This window comes from Chelon labrosus, assembly GCF_963514085.1.
Source record: "Chelon labrosus genome assembly, chromosome: 6".
Taxonomy (NCBI): Eukaryota; Metazoa; Chordata; class Actinopteri; order Mugiliformes; family Mugilidae; genus Chelon; species Chelon labrosus.
In genome coordinates this window covers 11,286,501-11,309,089 of record NC_140342.1, presented here as the reverse complement: position 1 = coordinate 11,309,089, position 22,589 = coordinate 11,286,501, and the positions used below count along the sequence as shown (strand labels likewise).

General features: G+C 43.3%; 1 protein-coding gene across 1 annotated transcript; it reads right to left on the bottom strand.

Moving 5' to 3' along the window:
- Positions 1-14,026, bottom strand: LOC311489526 (nuclear receptor ROR-beta-like). The gene is made up of 10 exons (XM_084546646.1): positions 13,178-14,026; positions 6,998-7,083; positions 6,735-6,876; positions 5,604-6,131; positions 4,888-5,009; positions 4,184-4,316; positions 3,501-3,608; positions 3,051-3,161; positions 2,294-2,406; positions 1-2,205 (listed from the first exon to the last, which is right to left on the bottom strand). The coding sequence occupies exons 1-10, from the start codon at positions 13,182-13,184 to the stop codon at positions 2,044-2,046; spliced, it is 1,512 nt and encodes a 503-aa protein (XP_084402772.1). The 5' UTR covers positions 13,185-14,026; the 3' UTR covers positions 1-2,043.
- Between the last annotated feature and the right edge of the window lie 8,563 nt (positions 14,027-22,589).

Here is a 22,589-nt window from a genome sequence, read left to right as displayed (position 1 = left end):
TGTGGATAAAAGACCGACAGATAAATGAAAATCACAGCAAAAGAAACATTAAACCCCAATAATGGAGTTCATATTTAACTCTAACTGATTCTTTTTTCTTGAATTCTATGAATCTTTAATTTAATGTTACAATATTAGGACAAACGGGAAGGGCTTTGACACTTTGTGAGTAACATTCACAAAAATAGATCTTACGTCCACAGTGATTATGGTTATGGGTCTCATCTTAGGTGCAAAGGTGTGAGGAGTACAAGGCTAAAAGACGACACTGGTGATAAAGGGACAAGAGATCACAGCTGGCTCCCTGAGAAGCAGGCAGCAGTCCCTCAGACTCTGCGCAAGAACTTCAACAACACCCCAAGTAAGACATTATCATCAGTCTAATGCTATAACCTTCAGAATTTGTATTTTCCATGTACATGAAAAATGTAAACAGTTATGTATGAGCTTGTGTGACAGATGTAGAATGAAAAAAAAAAAAAAATAGAAATAAAACAGATTAAATGAAGTCTTACTGGCATTAAAGCCCAACTCAGGGGGCAGCTGGCAGCTCTGTCTGGCCTTAAACTAGTGTCCAGTGAGAAAGAGGAAAGTATAAGTGCTTGGTAAGTGTTTGATTTTGGGACAAAAGGAGAGAGGAACAGCCAATGTACAAAATAATACAGTTGCACTAACCAGCAGGGAGGGTTTATGATACATGTTATGGACCACCCTCATCCCGGCATTTAACCAACAGAAACATGAGTGAAAGACAGTTATTCTATGCCTACTGAACAGGCTGCTGGTTAGAAACAGACGGGGAGACCCCATTTAATACAGTCCTTGAAGTCATCTTTTGCCTTGCTTTTTCTTTTCCTTAGTGTCCTGTTTGTCTTCTTGTCTCTTTGGGCAAGGAGGGCAGCAGTTTAAATGCAAGGCAGTATATATTGTTTTTGCCTTTGTTTGAGTACAATGCCTCCCCCGCTGAGTCGCATTCGCAACAAGTGTCCACCCCGCCGCTTGCCATCAAGGCAAGACGGGGTCGTTGCCATGGAAAACCTGAGAGTACTGTCAAGAGAGGAAAAATCGTCCAGAAAAAAAGTTTCAAGTCCAAATATCAGCTTTCTTTACTTGTCCATCTTTTGTCCCTCCTCTCGCGTCTTTTCTCTTTTATCCTTTCGCTCTGAACTGAACTCACACATTCTCTCTCCATATACTTATATATATAGTCATCTATTTACATTCTTATTTAAAATATTTGTTTATAAATGTGTATATAAATTAAACATAATTTCATCTTGTCCTGTCTCTAAGTGGCATTTACAAGGGAAGGGGTGCGTGGGACTGAGGTTTCTCATTGCATTACAAGAGCCTACAAAAAGGCAGCACCGAACACTGTCCAAATGCGTGGTAGAGTGGTTCTGAGCTGGTTAATGCGTCCAGACTAAACGGTGAGTCATATCATGTTTGTGTTTCTTTTTTATATCGGATTCTGACTCATGATGTTGGTCCCTAAGTGATGGTCAGTACAAGGATATTGTCTGTATGAATACGCATGCGTACCATACTGAGATGCATGAATAACGAGAGGAATATTAACTGAGAGCTGCATTAATAGTGAGGCCTGTTCATCAGTCCCAACTGTCTCCGGGTGGCAGGGGTGTACATTCACTGTTTTGGGTTCTTGCTTGTGCACTGGTTCTTTTTTGATGAGGTACATTCATTACTGGTTGAGTGATCCACAGTGGATCAGGTGTTAGGTGTTAGAGCTTTGAGCTGTTACGTGCTAAATGGGCTACTGTGGTACTATTACGTTGCCCATATGCTTGTTGTCAATGCTACAATAGGCAGAGGACCATGAGCATGTGTGGTCTGTAGTGTAAGGTGCTTTGCCTGCTGGGAAAGTGGAGGACTACTTTGGGATCATGGGAGACGGAGTATTTAAAGTCCTGGATTGTCTCTTAACTGCTGGTTGTTGAACTTCAACATCTCTATCCTTCTCTGTCTCTCCTTTCGCTTCCCTATCTCTCTTTCTCAACCTCTCTTGTTTGTCTCTCTGTCTGTCTAGCTGTCAGTGGAGTCCGGCAGAGACATCTCGCTGCCAAACACTTCCCGGTAAAGAGGCGGGAAACTGTAGGCGGTCTCCGGGTGGACCAAACGGAAAAACTCCAGTTTATCAATGTGGAGGTTACAGATAGACTTCATGATGGGCAGCTTGGACACCATCTGAGGGGACAGAAAAGACATAAAAGTAAATATATGAATGTGTAACTGTGTGGCGTTAAGAGTAGCAGCGCTTGCTGCTTGTGTTTACCTTGTCCAGTTTCTCCTCGGAGGCACCACTCTTGTGTAGACTGTGCTGCAGAGCCAGGTAGACTTTCTGCTGGAGTTTCTGAACCTTTTGGCCTTCTGTCAACCAGGGCCGATCTGCAGCAAAAAAATATTAACCCATTAGCATAGAGTTTCCCAACTTTGGTTCTCTTCCCGTAGCTCTGAGGTTTTTACAAATCATGTCACAGTTTATAGTCTGTGTATGTTCCTAGGCAACAATTGTGACAGCAAATATTAGACATCATCACTTCACACATCCTTTTACACGCTTATACAGACTGATACAACTGGTGTGTCTAAACTCTAAGATCTACATGATTGGTGAGCAGCTATTTTGGTCTGTGTTGTGACAGTCCACACAGAGTCGAAAGTTGACGCAAACTCTAAAGTTAGCAACATATTCTGCAATAATTAAAAAAAGCAACATTTGAGACATCTACAGCAAACATACGTAGAGTTTTCTTGAGTAAAATGTGGTTGTTGAGAATGGACCTTTATAGTAGCAGCGATTTTTGAACAAATCGTCAGTGAAAAGACTAATGTGTCTATTATCGTCTGCATCTTCACGTATCTCTGCGGTATTGGAAGAACTTTGTGTCATGTCACTATGCACCGCACCCGCCACATGTGGTTCAAATGACGCTAAAAAAAAACCTCTTGACGTCCTGTTAAAGTGCACTTCCTCTCCTCAAACAGCTCTGAATGTGTGCGTGACTGAGAACGAGTAGGAAGATAATCACCAGGGGACAGGAGGACGGCGGCACTAAACAGAGCCATCTCCTCGTCAGACAGCTGGAGACGGCAGAGTCCTTTTCCCAGGTCAAACACTGCGCTGACCAGGTCGTCACAACCTGCACAAAAGTTGCGTTTAATTAATTCATTGTCAAAAATAATGAATTAAAGGGTTTAATGGTCTGCTTAATGACTGAACCAAGAGAAACTCTGGAGGTCTTGGGCTCTGCCCATAGTGTAAACTCCATTGAGAGATAAATAAAAATATCATTTTTTCTTATGCCATTACTATCTGTCTGGCAGTATATGTGTAAAATGTCAATGACATTATTTAAATACATCAATGGTAATTACTGCACAGTGCATGCAAAAAAAAAATATATATATGATTTTCCAGGTTTCATAAGAGTTAAGGAAGTGACACTGTCTGCGCAATGACATTCTCATCTGATCCTCACCAAGTGCTTTGAAGAACTGGGCAGGGGCAAATTTCCCGTTGAAGAAAATGGTGCTGTTGTTGCTGTTGAAAGCACGGCACATACGTATAAGCAGGACCTCCAGGCAGCCTATTAGGGAATTCACAGACAGAAGAAAAGAAATGGACAGATGGAGAGATGGAGAAGAAGAGGAGGGGGGAGGGGAGGACGAAGAAGGCCCAAGATACTCCAACATGCACAAAACACACACAACAAAATGTAAATAATTTACAATCCAGATTGGTGCACAGCATATATGAGACATTTTTTTTTGAACCATTTAAAAATCAACAGGATAACATGGATATCCGAGAAGATTTTTTTTTTTTTAAAGTTCAAATCATTTACAGAAAGTAAACGCATTGTCAGATATATGCATTTTATGTTGAAGATATAAATATATATGTGTGTTGAACAGATAATGGATAGATAAGTCAAATTTTGTTTCGAGAATTGTTAAATTCTCACCAGAGGTCAAATACAAGTATGTGTAATTTATTTAGACAAAGATATGATTTTAAAAAACAAAAAAGAAGGGCAAAGATTGAAGGTTGGAGACAAAACGACAAGAAGGAACTGATGTTAGCAAGTTTCAGGATTTGTTAATTTTGGAAGAATTAACTCAGACAATTCAGCACTGAAGCCATGTTAGACTGTACACTGACCTGCTTTCAACAGTATGATCTGATCGTTCTGGCACAGGTCCATGAAGCCCGCGATACGTTTGGCAAACTCCACCACATATTGGATGGCGTTGGTGATGTGGTGTGCGCACTGTTGCCACATCCACTCGGCCGACTGAAAAGAGGACAGAGTGAAGCTCGAGATCAGCTGTAAGTAGATGATATGCCATTTTTAACATCTAACATGTCGTTATTAGTAGCTAAAAATTAGATCAGGGTGGTGCTGAGTAGTTATTGTGTTACAGTATTACATGCCCACTTCAAGTGCTTTAAACGTATTTGACTACAGGAGATGTTAAGGATGGATTTTTTTTTATCATTTTCTGCATATATCATGCCCTCCTGCAGTGCATTAGCCTTACGTACCCAGACTCAATCTTTTTCAGGATATGAGTCTGGTAACACGGCATTTGGATTTCATTATGGAGCATGTTTAAGCTGAGAAAAACACCTCAGCACACAGTTGGATAGCTCTACAACCAATCAGAGACATGCTGTTGTAAACAAATTCGACTCCACGGCGCTCAGGTGACGTGGATGACACCCAGAGCAACTATAGCATGCTGTGAGAGTTTGGACAAGGATGGAGGAACAAGCTCTATTAGACTATACACACATCACTTATTATGTAGATGTGAACAGCTTTATCCTTTACACCTTTAGGGGCTGACGTGAGCATTATGTACCTTGTTCTGAAAAGCACGCGTTTCCTCAGGTGTGTATTGTACCCAGGTGAATCTCTTCATGTCTTCCGCGCTGTGCTGACACGTCTCCAGGTGAGACTTGACGATGCTCTGAGTGATGCGCTCTGCAAAACAAAACGAGTACAGTAGATATGTCAGTGTTGTGTCAGCAGATTCGCGCTTTGGGAAAGAGAGTGTAGCGGAGTTACGGTAGAGTGGTATTGTTTACATATCACGTATCACTGCAGCGTGAATTACTACATGCGTTGCACCACTCTGCTATTAGGTCTGCCGCTGACTGACAAGCGCGCTAATGGCTCATTTTCTCACCTTATTTCAACGGCTGTTATGGCTTTTTCAACCTCCTGCACTTATTATCCTCCAGTCACAATATTTACTTACTGCTTCCTTTAATAGCCCCCAGGGTCCCATTCAGAGCCTCCCTGCCGTTTATTGTTGCCGGTAACCATAAAATAAAATGAAAATGTGTTCTCTTCAAGGTCTCTACAGACACCTCTCTAAAAATATACTTTCTTCCTTACCTACATGCAATAAATACCCCTACTCCACCATCACTGTTTTTTAGGATAGATGTTCCCTGTTTTTTTCTTCAATGAAGTACGTCAAGTAGAATTTAAGCTACTCCACAGCACTCTCTTTGTTTCAGTAACAGGTAAATAACAAGAAATTATTTGTTGTTTATTATTGTGAGCACCCACCAAGGTCCGTTATTGAGCAGTCATCAGGCAGATGGTCCAGCAGTGCGTGTATGTGTCCCAGCAGCAGATGTGTGTGAGAGTGTGTGTGCAGGAGCTGGATCCCGCTGGCGTCTGCCCCGTCCAGCATGGTCTGCTGGGGGGAATTCTGACTGGACGATGAAGACGACGAAGAAGAGGACGATGAGTTGGAGGTGTTCCCGGTGCTGGTCCCTCCGCCTCCCAGCAGCTCCAGGCTGCAGTACTCGCTGGCCTCCTCGGGAGTCAGCGGCAGGTCGAACAGGTCGGGCAACGCTGCGATGTCGTCCAGGTCGCTGAGGGTGGAGCTGGAGCCCCCGGTGCTGTAGGACCGGCTCAGGCCCTCTTCGATGTCTTCCGCACCACCGCCACAGATGCTGTCCTCCCTGGGTAAAGACAGAGTGGTGGAGCCCCCGCCTCCGGAGCCCGCACACTCCTGGGACTTTTGATGCTTTTGAACCTCTGCGTAGAGGCTGTCTCGCTGCTTCTTTGACATACGTCCAAACTTCACCGCTGCAGGGAGAAAATAAATTAAAAATACATTTCATCAGAGGAGACAAACAAATATATCTTTCAGGCAACAGCTGTGCCAAATAACCATGCTGTATATATACTATATATATATTTTACCTTAGCCCAGAACCCTCACATTGCTTATTGCAATAACACTGTGGTAACATTGGTTACATATGCTTTCAGAAGTTGTTCCCTCAGTCTAATTTATAGAGATATGCATCTGTCACCTTATCCATAAGTACTGTATGTTCTGGTGTCTATATCCAGTGTGTATGTCGGTTCGTCACCTCTTCGTCTATAAACTGTATGTGTTTTCTCTCTGAAGGCTACAGAAGAAGGCAACAAGTGTCAAGCCCTGTCATGACAGCTGATGTGGAGCATTACAGCTGAGGGCTTCGGATTCCCGTGATATCAGCTTTAATTTAAAGGCACACACACCCTGGACTTCAGTAACTAACAGATCTCTACTTCACTTCCACTTATGTAAGCGAAAGAATCACACCAAATATATTATGGTGAGTTTGACGTTGAAAAGTGAATGTCAGGGCAAAAGGAAGTGTGTAAAGAGGCTGAAGTGTTAAAGTGTGGCGCGCTGCTTACCGTCTCGGCTCATGCCTAAAGCTAGACACTTCTGCAGGCGGCAGTGCTGACAGCGGTTACGGTTGGTTCGGTCTATCAGGCAGTTCCTCTGGCGGGAACATGAGTACATGGCATTGTTCTGCTGGCTGCGGCGGAAGAAGCCCTAGACGCACACAAACAGACATAAGCTAACGCTGCAAATGACGAGTAAACTTTAGTCAAAACGACAGGGTGAAGTTACGTTTGGTTTCCCTGCTTTACTCTCCCTCCCGTTTCCTCCTTACCTTGCAGCCTTCGCAGGTGATGACTCCATAGTGGATACCTGAGGACTTGTCCCCACAGATCTTACAGGGGATGACCTCGATCTGAGCTGCAGGACAGAGGAGAACATCGACAAGAGAGGTCAGAGAACTGCTCGCTGATGTTCATCAAACTGACACAGTCAGATCACAGTCAGTCATCATCTGATTAATGATGCGTCACAACACAGAGTTTCACAGGAGAATATGTTTAGCATAACTGGTATATTGAGCTCAAATCAGTGTGAAACACTTTTTTTTCCCACAGACATTTTTTCTTGTCAATAATTTCCTTCATGAATAATATTTTACAGAAAACTCCTATCAGCCATCAAACCATACAGGACTCCAAATGTTCTTAAAAGTCATTCTGGTGACAGTTCAGCTTCTAATCACCCTTGATTTGAACATTTTCTTCTTTGATCCCCATCCCTTCAGGTGTTGACAGTTAATAGTTTCCATTTATCTAAAGCCCTTTGGGCGTTTCGTCAAAAAATCTATTATCGCCTTTTTCAATAGCATACAACTACACACCTAAACCAGACACAATGTCTTTTGATATGTATGTTTGTCTGATTTAAAGTGTGAGGTGTAACAGGTTTTGTCTCTCCGATTTCATTCTCGTTTGCCTTCTTGTAACAAGCAAAACACTAGAAATGTAGATATTCCTCATAGAAAATAATAATATTTGCCATTTATTTTCACGTGCTATCATTTTTATCTCCAGCTATTAACCTTGACCAAAATTCGGTACCTTGTGTCTTCTGGGGACCATAAAAAAGGCCACCCATGCTTTTATCTTGGCACCGTGGAACTGCTGTAACTCTGTGTACTCTATTTGAGGCCATCTCCTGCTTCTAGCTGATATAAAATGCAGCAGCAAGGCCTTTAACAATTTCTGTTTCAGTGAGCCGTTATATTACTTTTACTCTGCAGGAGACCTTGAGCTTCAGATTTAAGATTTTACTCTTAGTGAGTATCTGAAACTTCGTAAACTCCTTACTGGCACGAATTAGGACTTTATTGTCTAGGCCTGTGACATTAACTTCTCCTCTTATCTTTTAGAATTTGTTTTTGCCCTTCCTGCATCTCTTTTATGATTCTGACCTTTAATCTGCAGTATTTGGTGGAACACGTGATTTATTGAAAAGCGTTATGGTCATGCTTTATTGCCATGATTGGTAAATCATTAACTCTTTTTGGAAACTGAATTAGACCCACGCACGTCACAATCAAAGATTTACAAGAGCAATGGCATTGTTTAGTTTCTTCTATTGAAGCCAATAACCCCATAAACACACTGTCCCAGAATTAGTACACGGTGTGCAAGAGAAGATAACTTGCCATGAACTGTGTTTGTCTACACCCTGTATGTGGCCCCCATGAGGGAACAGAGTACACAGATAGGGAATCACATGACACTTGCACATATGACACACACACAAAGACTCCTTCGTTCTTGGCTGTTTGAAAAACAACAACAACAGCTATATCATAGGATTTCTGTACAGTCCCTGCCCGGTTCACTAAATCACTACTTGATTCAGTCCTGAGGATGTTGTATGGAAAACTACTTAAGGATTGAGGAGGAATTGTTGCACTCTTAGGTACTGGAAAACACAACTTTCCACTTCTTTTTCTACTTAACGACACAGTCGGCTGTCTCTCCTCTGAAACTGTTGACTAAAATACTCCAACTGATCTAGGCAGCTGCAGGCATGCAATGGAAAAATATCTCCCTCTCCCCCCTCCCTTCCTCTCTTTCTCTCAGGTTCCCCTCCACCCCTCCCTCGTCTCTCGATTATATAACTCTTGTCTGTGAGCATTCCTCACAACACTCATTCAGCAGGCTCACTCTAGCAACACCGCCACCCCGCCCTCCTCAGACTCTCCGCTTCCCACTGGCTGAGCGCCGTTCGCAGCCTCCTTGGTATTGGCTGAGTCATCTGTCACTCCGGCGCTGTAGCCTGTCAGCCCATGTGGACATTCTGTCCTACTGACACACTTTCCCACTGCAGGGGGAGTAGGAGGAGGGAGGCGAGCGCAGTCCCGACTCGCTGCAGACCAGTTTTAAGGTGGAGCTGAGCAATCCGCACGCTCCCCCATAAAACCTCCAAGGCCTCTGTAGCTTTCATTAGGCAAACGACAACATTATGTAACAGAAAAATTAAACAGCGAAGGCGATGATCACAAACCGTCCATCTAAGACACAACACAGATCCTCACTAATTTCCCACGAGCCTATTTCTGTTTGGACTAATTTAAGCTTCCCTGTGCCTTTTTGATAACAACAAGCCACATTTGGCATAACTGCAATGGCCCATACTGTACTTGGCTGCAATCCACTCAAACCAACTCTGAACTTGAATGTCAGCTATTCGGGCCCCCACCCCATCGCCCCGTTCTTTGACATTGAGCTTCTGCTTCAGCTTCAGCCCAGTCTATTCTCGTCCCGTGCTGAGAGCCAGATATACACAGATGCCCAGCCACCCACCCCTGATGCCACAACTACACACACACACACACACATACTTTCTCACTCCTCTTCACTGAGCCTGCGCCGATATTCAGGCACGGCCGCAGACAGTAACAGATGCGCCTCCTTAATGTTTCTTTAGTTAATGCCACTGTTGTTCTTAAGCTGCAATAGGGCTAATTGCAAATAATTAAAGTGGTACAGATGATTAACTTTGAAGATCACCCAGTAGAAAAGAAAAAAAAGGGTTTGCAGTTTTCTGGTATTTTAATTACAGATTACTCTTACACATTATTTGGTTTATTAATTCTTGACACATTTAAACTGTCAACGTTGGAGCCACTGTCCAAAACTGAAATAAAGTGAAGTATTTGCTGTCATAAAAAACTAATAATTAACTAATACATGCACATATGAGTTTATTGCCTGCACTTAAGTGATTGACTAATTGCTGTTGTTAGCCTAAGACTTATAATAAATATTCAACTTCTGATGGACACAACAGTAGCCACTCATTAAACCCACATTTACCTTTAACCCTGAATATAAGTGTTGACCTGTGCCTGAACACCAGTGTGGAGACATCTGACGATTAGCTCTCTCTCTTTCAAGACAGCCAGCTTTCCAAAAAGATCAATAGCAGGCCTGTTCTCCTTTCTAACATGATACATGAAGGCTGCATACATTTACCACTTTATGGCGCATTATCAAAGTCACAAATTGCTGTTGCGAAATGCAGTAAATCAGGAGAAGTGACGCAAAGGGCAAACAAGGAAGAATAATGTTTGAGTACGGCAGGTGTTTGAGCCTCTGTGCACGGCACACCCAAACCTCTTTACAGAATAATGGCGGGGAAAGATATTTCAATGGTTCGGGCAAACACTTTGGCCCCGCAGTGTTTATCAGTCAGCTAAATGTGTAACCTTGTTATCTCCACAAAGGCTCATTCAGTGAGGGTGGGGTAGGGAGAGGCACAAGAAAAATCACTGACTTCATGCTTCCAACAGTTCACTTCTCTGTATCTAATGAGGAACAAACAGCCAATAATTCTCTGACAGACACCCCCGGCTAGCTTGCCAAACAGTCAGTATGTCAGTGTGTCACACAGGGAAAAAAAAAACATGTATTTTACCCTTCCACATATCCACCGCTGCATCCAAAACACGCACAATAACATTTCTCTGTTTTATATTCCTAAAACCCATTTTAATAAGTTGTTTGCCAAACACAAAGTTTACAATAAGAAAACGAATGCTGACTGCCCTGCGGTGACAGATTGACACAGAGTCGTGTGGACACGGTGTTCCTTAAATGTTTTAACTACCTGCCCATAGGAACGACTGACAAAACGAGACAACACGCTCAACAGGAGGTGGGTGGGGCAGGGGGCTCTACACATACACAATAGGAACGCCGAAGCACTAGTTGTGTCATGCCTCACAGTGGGGTGTGGGCTTTCGGCGCTTACACAGATCTCTATCACATCCTCGTCGCCTTTTTCCTCTTTGAAATCAAATTAGAGCTGAGCACAGTAATGATATTTCCACATTAGTTCATTTCCCCGTGTTGAGGAGTCGCCCATGCCTCAAGAAGGAAGATACATTCGCAGATATAAAAACAAAATGATGTTTATTCTTAGACCTTCTGGTAGAAACCAGGAAGGAAACTGTGTCATTCGGCACAATGCTACGGAGACTGAACATATCCTACATGCACAAACATAATCTGGCTGTCTGGCTGCCTGTGTAGTCACTCTATTTTAAAGGATGCAAATACCAGCGGAGGCCAAGCTGAGGCCCACAGGGGGGAGATTAGAACAGACCCAAGAATTTCATAGGCCTCTTATATAGGGGGGTCAGTGTGTGACATGAGTCTTATGATCTCTTCACTGTGTCTACAAGCGATAAATAAAAGTAACACAGTTTGTATAAGCGCCCTCCGTTGCCCGGTACAGTAAATCAGAGTTAAGTGTCAAGAGGTCCAGACATCACAACATTCCTCTAAAATCCTGTCAGCCGGCCAGAGCCGCTGGAGTGACTCAACCGTTTGGACTAAAGCGATAGTGACTGCAAACTATGTGTAAGCATTCTCAAAGTGGGATAAAAAAAAAAAAAAAAAAAAAATGCTGACATGCTTTTCCAGCGGGGAAGCGACAGGTTGTGTGACTACCCTACATTTTCGAGTGCAGCCAGCTAAGAAAGGGCTGCGGTTTGTTTACATTTGGATATCCTGCCAAAAGGGGAACCACCCTCCACCAGGGGCCCCCATGCTTGTACTCCCTCCCTCCCCTTTTTTTCTTGCAATAATCTATCTCTGTCCTCCCCTGCCAAGAAAACAAAAGTTCCTGCAGGTAGTATCTTGGCCCAATCCTCAAATGAGAAATGCTGATCATGTCTGGTCAACACAATACATTAATAAGCATTAACAATAACCCTGGTTAAAAGGTGAATTGTCGATGTGAAGCCAATTTGCAGCAGGTAAATGAGCTATAATAGATATTTTGATTTGTCACAATAACTCAATAGCCATAGATGTGGCCTATAAATAAAATCTACATTCCAAATGAAGGTGATCTGCACTTAAGTGAATATTTTAATTAATGTGAAATATATTTATCCATCAGTTGCACACAAGGCGCGTTCCTCCATAATAATCCCCCCCACTGACTCAAGTTTAAGTCACGGCGCGCCTGTAACCGCACATGGTGCTCCACGTCCGGCGGCACGACTCTTCCCACAGCCTTCCCACCCTCCCTCCGCTGTGCATACTGTATAACGTTGGGTGACATAACTAGGTCAGTGGAACAGCCAGGTCTCTCCCCCTCTGTGCACTCACACAGTCAGCCATGCTGGCACAGCCGTCACATCACAACAACCTCATGACTGCGCCGACACCGCTCAGATTGATCTAATAAAGTCGGCTGTGGAATTAATTATACAATTATACAATCTGCAAACACCTTCAGGGCTGTTGTATTATTCCAAAACAAATCACAACATGAAATGACTGTACGCTTATGAATGCCAGATAAATGCTTGGTTCAGATAAATGCTTGGTTCATTATAATGGTTATTGTGTGCGAATGGGTGTCAGTTGCACCCCCTGACTTTCTTAGATGACCCGATCAGAAACCTGATTAGCTCGAATAACATCTCTATTACATAATTCTAGTTTTGGTTAACAACAACCTCCTCTTATGCCCCTCCCTCTCCTCATTGCGTAACTCTTAACATGGATCCCTTGGCAAAGTGTACCTACCAGACCTCACAGGTGTGATATGAGTTACATTTATTTAAAAAAAAAAAACACAGACGTACATGGCGCAGACAATATTTAAAAGTGCAAAATTACGCATGTGTAAATTTGAATCTGAATTTATCGTGGGCCCATTGCAAACGGCTGATTAAAAACTAAATACATCCAATTAGGCAAAGTTAATTCTCATGAGAGAACAGCATGCCTCCAGATCTCTTTCAGTGCATGCTGAACTTCAGTGTTTAGCATGCAGCCTCGGGCTCAGTGCAGCTATAATCCAGTCAAGGGGGATTAATGCGCACAGGGAGGAAAGCAGGCGCACTCAAGTCCCCGAGCGCACACATGTGGTTGTTCCAGCCCGATCAAAAACCACACCGAGGTCTTTGCCAAGTTCAACATAACATGCAAGGTATCGCCACATAAAATCAACTTACCTCTCATTTTGGCGTTTTCTTTTTCTTTTTCTCAGTAGAACGGCGAGTGTACGTCTACATGGGTTTACTGGTAGGTGACAGGATAGAGGCGAATAAAAGCGCCGGTGCCAGAGTGAACTGGCTCTGTAAATATTAACTTCGTCCCCGCGGCTGCAGTCAGCTTTCGTGAAGCACGGTCAAAAAAAAAAAAGCAGAGAAGAAAAAAAACTAGCCGAAAGTCTTCTGCGTTATCGCTCGGTCAAGTCCGACCAAAATAAAAGAGTGGAGGAAGTCGCTTTAGTTCTCATCGTAACCGTCTCTAGCGCACTAGCGAATAGGTTTGGATCAAACTTTTTTTTTTCTCCTTCTGACAGAATAGTCCCACGATGTAGGAGCTGTGTTCGGACCCCCTCTCTGCTCTGTGACTCTCCGCCTGCTTTCCTCTCAGTCTACCCTGCTAACCTACTTTCTCCAAGCGTGGACTCTCACATGATCTCACTGCCGACAGCTCCTCTCGCAGTCCTCGCGGGGGCGCGCAGTCGGGAGCGAGTTTAAGGTGGCTGTGCAAATGATTGACTAGTGCTCCGTTCTTTACGGCGCGCTGTGGTTCTCAGAGAAATAAAATTAATAACCATCCAGGAGTCGACGGGAAGCTAATTAAACCCACAATCAGTTCTGCTTTATGCCCCTTCTTCCCTTACCTCGCATGGAAATCTCCACTTATTGTAGCGCTGCACGATGGTCTCTGCATTTATGTTTATGTCAGTACCTTTCATACCTGAAGAGCTGCTGAAGTAAAAACAGGCGCCAAGGAGCTATCCAACAGGTTCTTTGTTTACCAGGACACCTAATTCACTGAATATGAACCAAATGTTGACATTATGTAAAACATATGCACATGCTGATTTGCAAAAGTGACAATTCCTCTTGGAGAGACATTGACAGCTGCCAGTACATTCAAATTTACTCCTTTTTCCTGCAAAATCTGTCATTTGTTGTGTGTCTGTCATTACAATAATCTTCAGCTTTATATATATATATATATATATATTTTACCCCCTGACAACTTTCTCAGCCTTGTTTCATAAACATGAAAAATTACACTTTAACTTTTTCCTGGGGCTCTATAAAACAATCACTACCGGACTAAATAACGGGTAGATTAATTAAGAAAGAAAATGAGTTATTTCTTGTGGCTCTAAGCAGGGTTCAACAACGCTCTGCCTCCAAAATCCAAAGCCCAGATGAAAGACGGTATTATTTCTTCACTGAGACTATTTCCTATTGGCACAATTCCTCTCAATTATTAATGTCGCCTTTAATACTCCTCATGCTGGTTATGTGCACGATCATTTGTTCCTTGAAGAAATGAGAAAATAATGTGCATTTAGATTTTATAATCATCTATAGGCTCTTGCAGGCCTGCAGAGTATATATTTTGGCTGGTGCTCTCAATTAAGTTTTGCTCCTTCAGTGGTGTTACACCGGATCACGAAGAATAGGTTAGAAAAATAATCCTGGCTGCTCTCCCGGTGATTGCTCACCATCTTTCAATTTACTCTCTGCAGAGCTACTCTGTGGACTTTTACACCCACTGACCTCGTAATGTTAGATTCGCACAAGGCCGGTTCCTGTTTTATGTCCGTATTTCTGCACTAGGCGAGCAGGAACTCATCGCAGAATGGCTGCTATAACATTTGCATCAAGTTATTTATTTATCCATTTACATCTCACTATCAACCTGCTTTTTGTTTTCACAGCCAATGTTCCAAGTGTGTTTTTGTGCTCTTATCAGTTGCCTTATTATGTCCAAGCAAACTGATTGTAATCAGTGAATAAAATTGATTCTGTTTTCTTATGTAACTGTTTGCCTGGGACAGTATGTGACTGTGGGGGCTGATGAGGAGCAGGGTGGGTGCTGGGAATAGCGTGGGGGTGTGTGTTGCTGTAGCGGGTGGCTTTATGATGCAATGATCTGGCAGCAGTGTTATGAAACAGCATGAAGGCAGAGATTACTGAAACTAGGTTAGTGGAGCAGCGGAGCTCAGAACACCTACAGATTATTCTTTTATTTGTTTCTCTCACACTCACGCGGAAAGAAATAAGTGAGCGGTTTGTTGTGTTTGTTCCTCTGCAGACCCCTTTGCTCTCCCACTTCCTTTTTTTTTTCATACAGCGTTTCTTTTCTTTATTTATACACTTCCTTTTCTCGTCCATGACGGCTAAGATTAAATTCATACAGCTTGATGTTTTTATTCACGCACATTTGTTAAAAAAAAATAAAAATCCTTGTTTTCCTAGCCTTTTCTGCACAGCCTTTCCCCTCGGCTCGTTTTTGTGTCGGCTGTTTTCCCTTCTCTTTCGCCCTGTGCACATCTCCTCCAAAGCCCCTCTGTTCTATGTCTCCCTTGACAACGGCAGTGACACTTTGACCTTAGCTCTTACGTAACCGCTGCGCAGCTCGGTTAGACAGCAGAGGAAGCGCGGAGAGAAGAGGGACTGGGAGGAGGAGGGGGGCTTTGTGCAAGGCAGACATTTTGTTGCCCGATGATGAAGTAAGAGGTGAGAGGACGAGGCGAGGAAGAGGGAGAGTTGGAGAAGCGAGGAGAGTTTGGAAGGTGGCATAACAGGATGAGGGAACAGATGGCCAGCTGAAGTGATACATAAATGGATGGATAGTTACATCACAGGCTGTGACGACAGGGAGGTGACATAGTCAATAGTCTTCTTTTTGCTCTCTGAGATAAAACAGATTGCATTTTTATAGGGAAGTCTTGATGGATAAAACACAACGTAGGAGGATATATGGGAACAACAGAAAGATTAGAGCTTCACTTCCTTCAACATTGTGCAGACACCTGGAATTCATCTTCCTGCATAGAGCCAGTACACTGGATCTGTGTTCTGTACAGTGCAAATCAGATTTTCCCACCCACCCATGGGTCTGCGTTTGCTGCTGACTCTTTGAATCGGGCATCTTGTTGTTATGCAAAAGCTTCTCGTTGTCAGGAATGGCGTACGGTTTCTCCCGATTCACATCAAAGCCTGCGTTGCCTTGTGACTCCCCGCGGTTGAATTTAAAGGCCTCCCTCACATCAAAGAGTCTTTGTAGGGATGAGGGACCAACTGTAACTGATTGGCTGCACATGGTTTCAGAGGGGCCCCATGGCCAGTCTCTCTGCCTTAGCAGCATCAGCTCCTTACATTCCAGTCTGGGCTCTCACACGCCATCGTCTAAGTTGTTCTCTTGCATTCATAGGTGAGCAGGGGAATCTAACCTGTGTTTTTTCATGGACCGTGTTCACCACTCCCATGTTCTTTCCTTTGCTCTAATTTGTGCTAATGTGTACAGAAGCGCTCGCACCCACAATGAAAGGCAGAAACACAAGCACACACATGCTATACTGTATGTGCTAGACTGTGCCAGTCAGTTTCGCTGGGATTATTTCAGGCTCCTGCCATCCCCTGAGCTGTAATCCCTCACTCCCACTTCCCTCATTCAGTTAATCTCCCTGTTTTCTTCTCTCTGGAGGCATGGTTAATCCCTCCCTTCCCCCTTATGAAAAGCCACGGCTCTGTAATCTGTGAGCCTTGCTGCGTCACTAGGTCAGTATGTCAGATAGAGACAAGTGCTGTTCTCTCCTGTCACATACTCATCCTCTTCCTCTCAAATCCACTTTACATCCCTGTCTATCTACATCCTCTCTCCATCTCATTCATTCCCTGCTCTTCTTTAGCTTTCCTGCTCTACTCCGTGGCACATCTGGTTCGTTTTCACATTCAGCCTCTCCTTATCAGTTTCATTTTTCATACAGACTCCGATAAAGAGTGAACAGTCTGAGTTCAATCACAGGTTATGAGGTTCATATTACCTCATTGAGCACTCACACTCCCTCAGCTCAAACAGCTCCAACTCATTTAATGTGTGTCCTTGGCCTGCATTGCTCCCAGTTACACTGTTGACATAAGCTATTATTACATGTGTAGTGGTAATAGTTCTTGTGCCATGAATAGTTTGATCTCTTTTTAGATTTAAACACTTCTCGTCAATTTGGGCTGCATCTCCATTCTCTTCGTCTCTTCCGCCGCCCGTTTCAACGACGATATTCCAATAATCCGTTTGAACGCATTCTTTCAGACTCAGACAAAAAGTTTCCACTCCTTAAATTCGTGGCAATTCCGTTGCACCGCCTTCGTGACTGTCTGCCGTGCAGCCCTCCTCCCTCCATCCAAACCGCATCCAAATATTTATTCTCACGAGCCCACATTACTTCAATAAAATGAGCTTTTTGCTAATTTGCTCCCATTCGAAATAATATTTATTTTGTGTATATTTTTAAACTGAACCCAGGCCCCGACCACTGCACGGCAGTAAAACTACTCGAGTCCTACAGAGGAATGGTAATTAAAGGTCATGGGCCTGATTGAGCAATTTGTGAGATTTGATTTCCTTCTATTTTCTCTGTTCTTATCTCATTGTGTTGAAGCGGGTGGCTGTCAGATGAATATCAGATAATGTGTCACTTGAATGATGGCAGTTGGATGTGTGAGAAATAGCACTGACACTAAAAATGAAATAAGCCGAGGGTATGTGTCTTAAATCCTTTTATTCGCTAATGATAGAAAAACATATTTAATTTTGTGTCTAATAATTGTTTTTGTAAATGCTTTCTTTCCGCAAACACATCTACTGACAGTGACCCCTTGGATTTCCTCTGTGGAGGAACAAAATTTTACTACAAATACACGTGAACATTCAGCGCCTGTTCAAGGGCAAGCTCCCCAGCGTTTTTTTTTTTTCTTTCTCTCTACGCCAATATTACCATGAATCAAACTCTATGAACTCTACTCTAAGAACAAGCCTTTTAAACAGGTCAGGCTGTTCTCGTATGCTGCATAATTCAAACAAGTCTTTGTGGAAAAGTTTTGGGTTTGTAAACGACATGCTGACACAGACACACGTGCACGCGCAGAGTTAACGCCTCTGTTTAAATTTCGACAGTGCGTCTGAACTTGTCCTGGCAAACGCAGTCGGCAGCAAATGTCTCGCTCTGTCACTCACTGTCTACCTTTCCCTTTCCTCCACCCTTCTACATTTCTCGTCTTTGTTCCCTCTAAGGCAGGCAGTGCATCCACACCCACAAGCGCTTGAATAGAGGGAGGACTCCGGGAGTCTGGCATTGACGCATTTTCAGCACCAAACCTCTAATTCACGAAGCAGCATTATCAAAACAAACGACGATGATGGCAACCGATTCAGTTGTCAGACTGTCACACCTGCCTGAGTGTGGAAAAACTGCCTCGGTGTGTGTTGACATTAAAATGATGCATATCCAAATGAAATATATGCCATGCAAAGATGTGGTAAGAGGGGAAGGGAGGTTTCCATGACAACTAGGTTGTGTTTATCTCCAGTGTGAATCAGTGTGCTTTGCCATGTGTGTCTGACCTAGTTACACCCAAGTGAGTGTGAATGCACACACATAATCCTCTGGATGCACGCGCCACATGCACCTTTGATTGCACATGTTACGATGCATGGGCGCTGACAACACCGCGAAATCTGTGCTCACAGTAAATAAGGCCAGAGAATACAAAGATTCCCACATCCTGCGCATTTACCCTCAAATCTGCCTGTTCTTGCCTCTTCCTTTCATCTCCTTGCAGCCTCAACATTTGGCCCAATAACCTAAATCTGCTGTGTACCATCCTCAGGTCACTACCGGACACTCTCCGCGCTCCTTATCTCGCTTTTCGCTTCATCCACCCATTTTTCTTTTATCCTCCCAGCTTCCCTCCTTTCTCCCACTTCTAATTCTGCCTCAGATGATCTAATCAGGAAAGAATGATTCTTTTGTGGGGATGACTTCATATTCCTACAGGATCGACTAAAAGAAATCTGTCTCGCTGTGCACATTCACCGTCCAGACTCTTGCTTGTAGACCAGTGCAACACACGCAACAAACAATATCCCACCCCAGATTGTTGTTTACTGAGATAAACACTGCATGTGATAATCAGGCATGGGTTAGATTTGGTAATTCAGTTCATATATAACCGCCCAGATGACTCATTGCAGGGCAGCCAGCAGAAACAGAGACACCCAGTGTTGGTTTTGCCACATAACACGCTGAGCTTATGTAATACTTGGAGTTTGCACTTTAGCATGCTTATTTCATGATTTTCAGTCCACATCCAGAGAAAACGGCCCAGACCCATGACAAGTCACAAGTCACATGTCAAGGGGCAGATAAATGCGTTGATTGTTCTCCGATGCACGCGTCGACACACTTATCAGTTTCTGTAAGAGTACGTACCACAACAAATACAGTAAGACTTTCTGGTGGCTGCGCCGGACCACGCTCCTGAATCTTCAAGAGCCTGATCACAGACTGACAACCCCCACAAACATTATGCAACACCGGAGCATTATGTAATATAATCACAACAAAAACCTTGGCCAAATTATTTCTGGGTGATTAACAGAACCACACGGTGCACCTGATTCATCCGAAGTGATTGGCACCTTTGAGAGAGCAAGTTGTTCTTGCTTGTTTGGCCGATACGTGGCTGCCGGATGCAGATTTGCAAGATGTAACCCTCAGTCAATGAAATGGAAGACTGCGCCATGTTTTTCAGATCCAGGAGGTGTGCAGAAAGTCTGCATTGCGTCACAGCAAGGAGGAAAAGGGGGAGAAAGGAGACGGGAGAGGGGGGGCAAGGGCACAGCGAGGGGAGATAGGGGTGTGTTCTCACTGACCTAGTTAGAGCTGTGGAAACCCCCGCCTCCCCCCGCCCCCCTCGCCTCACTACTGACGTGTAAAGGGCACTTTCAAACAGTACCAGACAGACAGAAATGCATGCAGGGAGGTAGGAGAAAGAGATGGCCAAGCAGTTAGACAGGCAGGGGCAGATGAACAGACAGGCCAGCGTGAGTCAAGGAAAATTAGATCGACTGAGGCTTGCAGACAAATATATCCACTATGATATCTGAAATATCAGACCCGTGTAGATCTGGGAAATATCTCTGTGAAAACAGGATAGGCCTAAAGGGATTTAAAACAAATTAATGACAACAACAGCCTGCGTCTGAAATATTGAACCCCCTCATATCCTGAGCAATATTAGGTTTCTGCCTTTATTTCGGAGAATAATATCTTAGAGGCATGAAGTATCTTTTAATAAAATCTTAAAATTGCTAAGAAATGCAATAACTGCACTAATAAACACGATCTAATCTAACACTTCCTGTTGTTTTTTAATCTGAATTTTCTGGGGCAGTGTAATGTAAAATGTGCTGCAAGACGTTTGAATTGAGTACAGGTATTTCACTTAATTAAGCTACAGCAGCTTCAAAACCAGCTGTCCTCCAAACCAATGGACAATGCCGTTCTGAGTCTAACCTTCAGCCTCCTCTCTCTACAATGATGGTTTTGTTCCTCTGGCTCCAAACAGTCCACAGTGAAATGTGGAATGGAGCAGATTACTCCTTCCTTGAAAGCACATGGCATAACTTTCCTGAAACCGAGCTGAGCTGCCTAAAATAGACACGACTAGTTAAAGGGCAACTTCTACTCCAAACCCTTCTGCTCTGTCATCAGTTTGTGCGTCAAGTACGTTAACCACATTAGATGTCTTGTTAAGCCTTTACGAAAATAAAATACTTTCCAGATTACATTGTCAGACAGTCCCTCTTTTTTTTCTTTAAAGTCCGCAGTTGTTCGCTCATGGTTGCTTTCGTCAATCGTTCCCTTCCCTCGGTGAATGGACTCTCAGCTCTGTTTTTTTTTTTTGTTGCTGAACAAAGTGAGGGCTGAGGCCGATGTTCTTTGACTGATCCCTGCTTTGTCAGTAGAGGTGCTTGACCACTAAAAAAACTATGACACAAGAGCAGCCATTGTATTCGATGTTGCCAGGAGTCGACATGTTTTTTTAAAATGTTCTCTTTTTTTGTCAAACATGATCCCCAGGTTAAAGAAGGACTGGGTGTAACAAACTAGCATATCTTTGCCCTTCATTGTACAGACGAGCTGTAAAATACACAGATCAGATATCAAGGTTCTGGACTCGGAGAGCTCCGCGACGTCGCACCCCGGGGAGTGCCATCTTGGTGTTAGTGTTGGTGATATAACATTGTAACCACCTCATCAGAGAATGGACATGGGTCTTCTGAGGGTGTCCTGTGGTGTCTGACAACACAGTGTTGTTAGTGGGGGCCTTTGGGTCCTATGGGTTGAGGGGAGGGGCCTCTGTGGATCATCCCACAGATACTTGATCAGTTTGGGATCTAGTGAATTTGGAGACCAGGTCAACACCTTGTGCTGTTTTTCATGTTGGTTTTTTTTAGTTGTTCCTAAACCATTTTTGTGTGTGTGCCTGTGTCAGGCTGCATCCTGCTGGGGATGGCTGCTGCCATCAAGGAGTGTCGTTGCTATGGGGTGAGGGTGCCTGGTCTGGTCTAGGTGGGTGGTTCCCTTGAAAAACGGAATTGTCCAGTATTTAGAAACAAAAGTACACGTCCTGTATTGAGCTGAAACGGGAACCACTTTGTCCTGTATTACCATGAGGATCAAAAATGGTGTGTAAAATGTCAATGGAATTAATCAATAGCAGGGTGCTTTATATGAAAATTTACAGTAAACTTATTCCCAGGCTGTGTCCCGCTCTGTGACCAGTCAGCTGACAGCGGGAATCCCGCTCATCTCATTGGTCGAGGTACTATTGCTTGCGAAGAAGAAACGGAAGACAACAAAGCAACAACTTTTCCTCACACTTTCTGATTGCACTTTTCTTATTACAAGAGGAATGTTTTGCCTTCTATTATATTCATTTATACTTTATACTTATACGTTTTAAGTTAAGCAGGACAGGTTTCTGTTTAAGAAAGATATTTATTATATTCTGTTAATTATGTTATTTTGTATTAAAAATAAATTGTTGAATAATAATTTGTTTTCCATGTGTTCATGTCACTCAAAAATACGTATCTAATTCAATTCAGGTTCGAGTCAAATAGTTAAAAAATCATTTTACACACACAAATAAGGGCTAAAAAAATTTTTACCACGCCGGGAAGGGGCAATCGGGTTGGCCGGCCCTGCCAATGAGGTGTCCCTTATTTATTTTTCAGGGAGTTGGTAACCCTAGTGGTACATGCTTAAGTAACATCCACACAAATGCCAGGTTCAAAAATTTCCCAGCAGAACATTGGATTATCACAAGAAGGTCAACGTTATTTACTTCGCCTGTCAGTGGTTTTAATGTTGTGGCTGATCGGTTTATGTGCACAGTTTTGGACTAGGTCTGAATAAAAGGTCACAGGCCTTACACTGATTCTCTGAGATTAGCAATCCCAGAGATTCATTCTATCTTTTATATTTTATATTGTAATAGTTATGATGGTTGTCTGTCTCTCTGTGTTAGCCCTGCGATA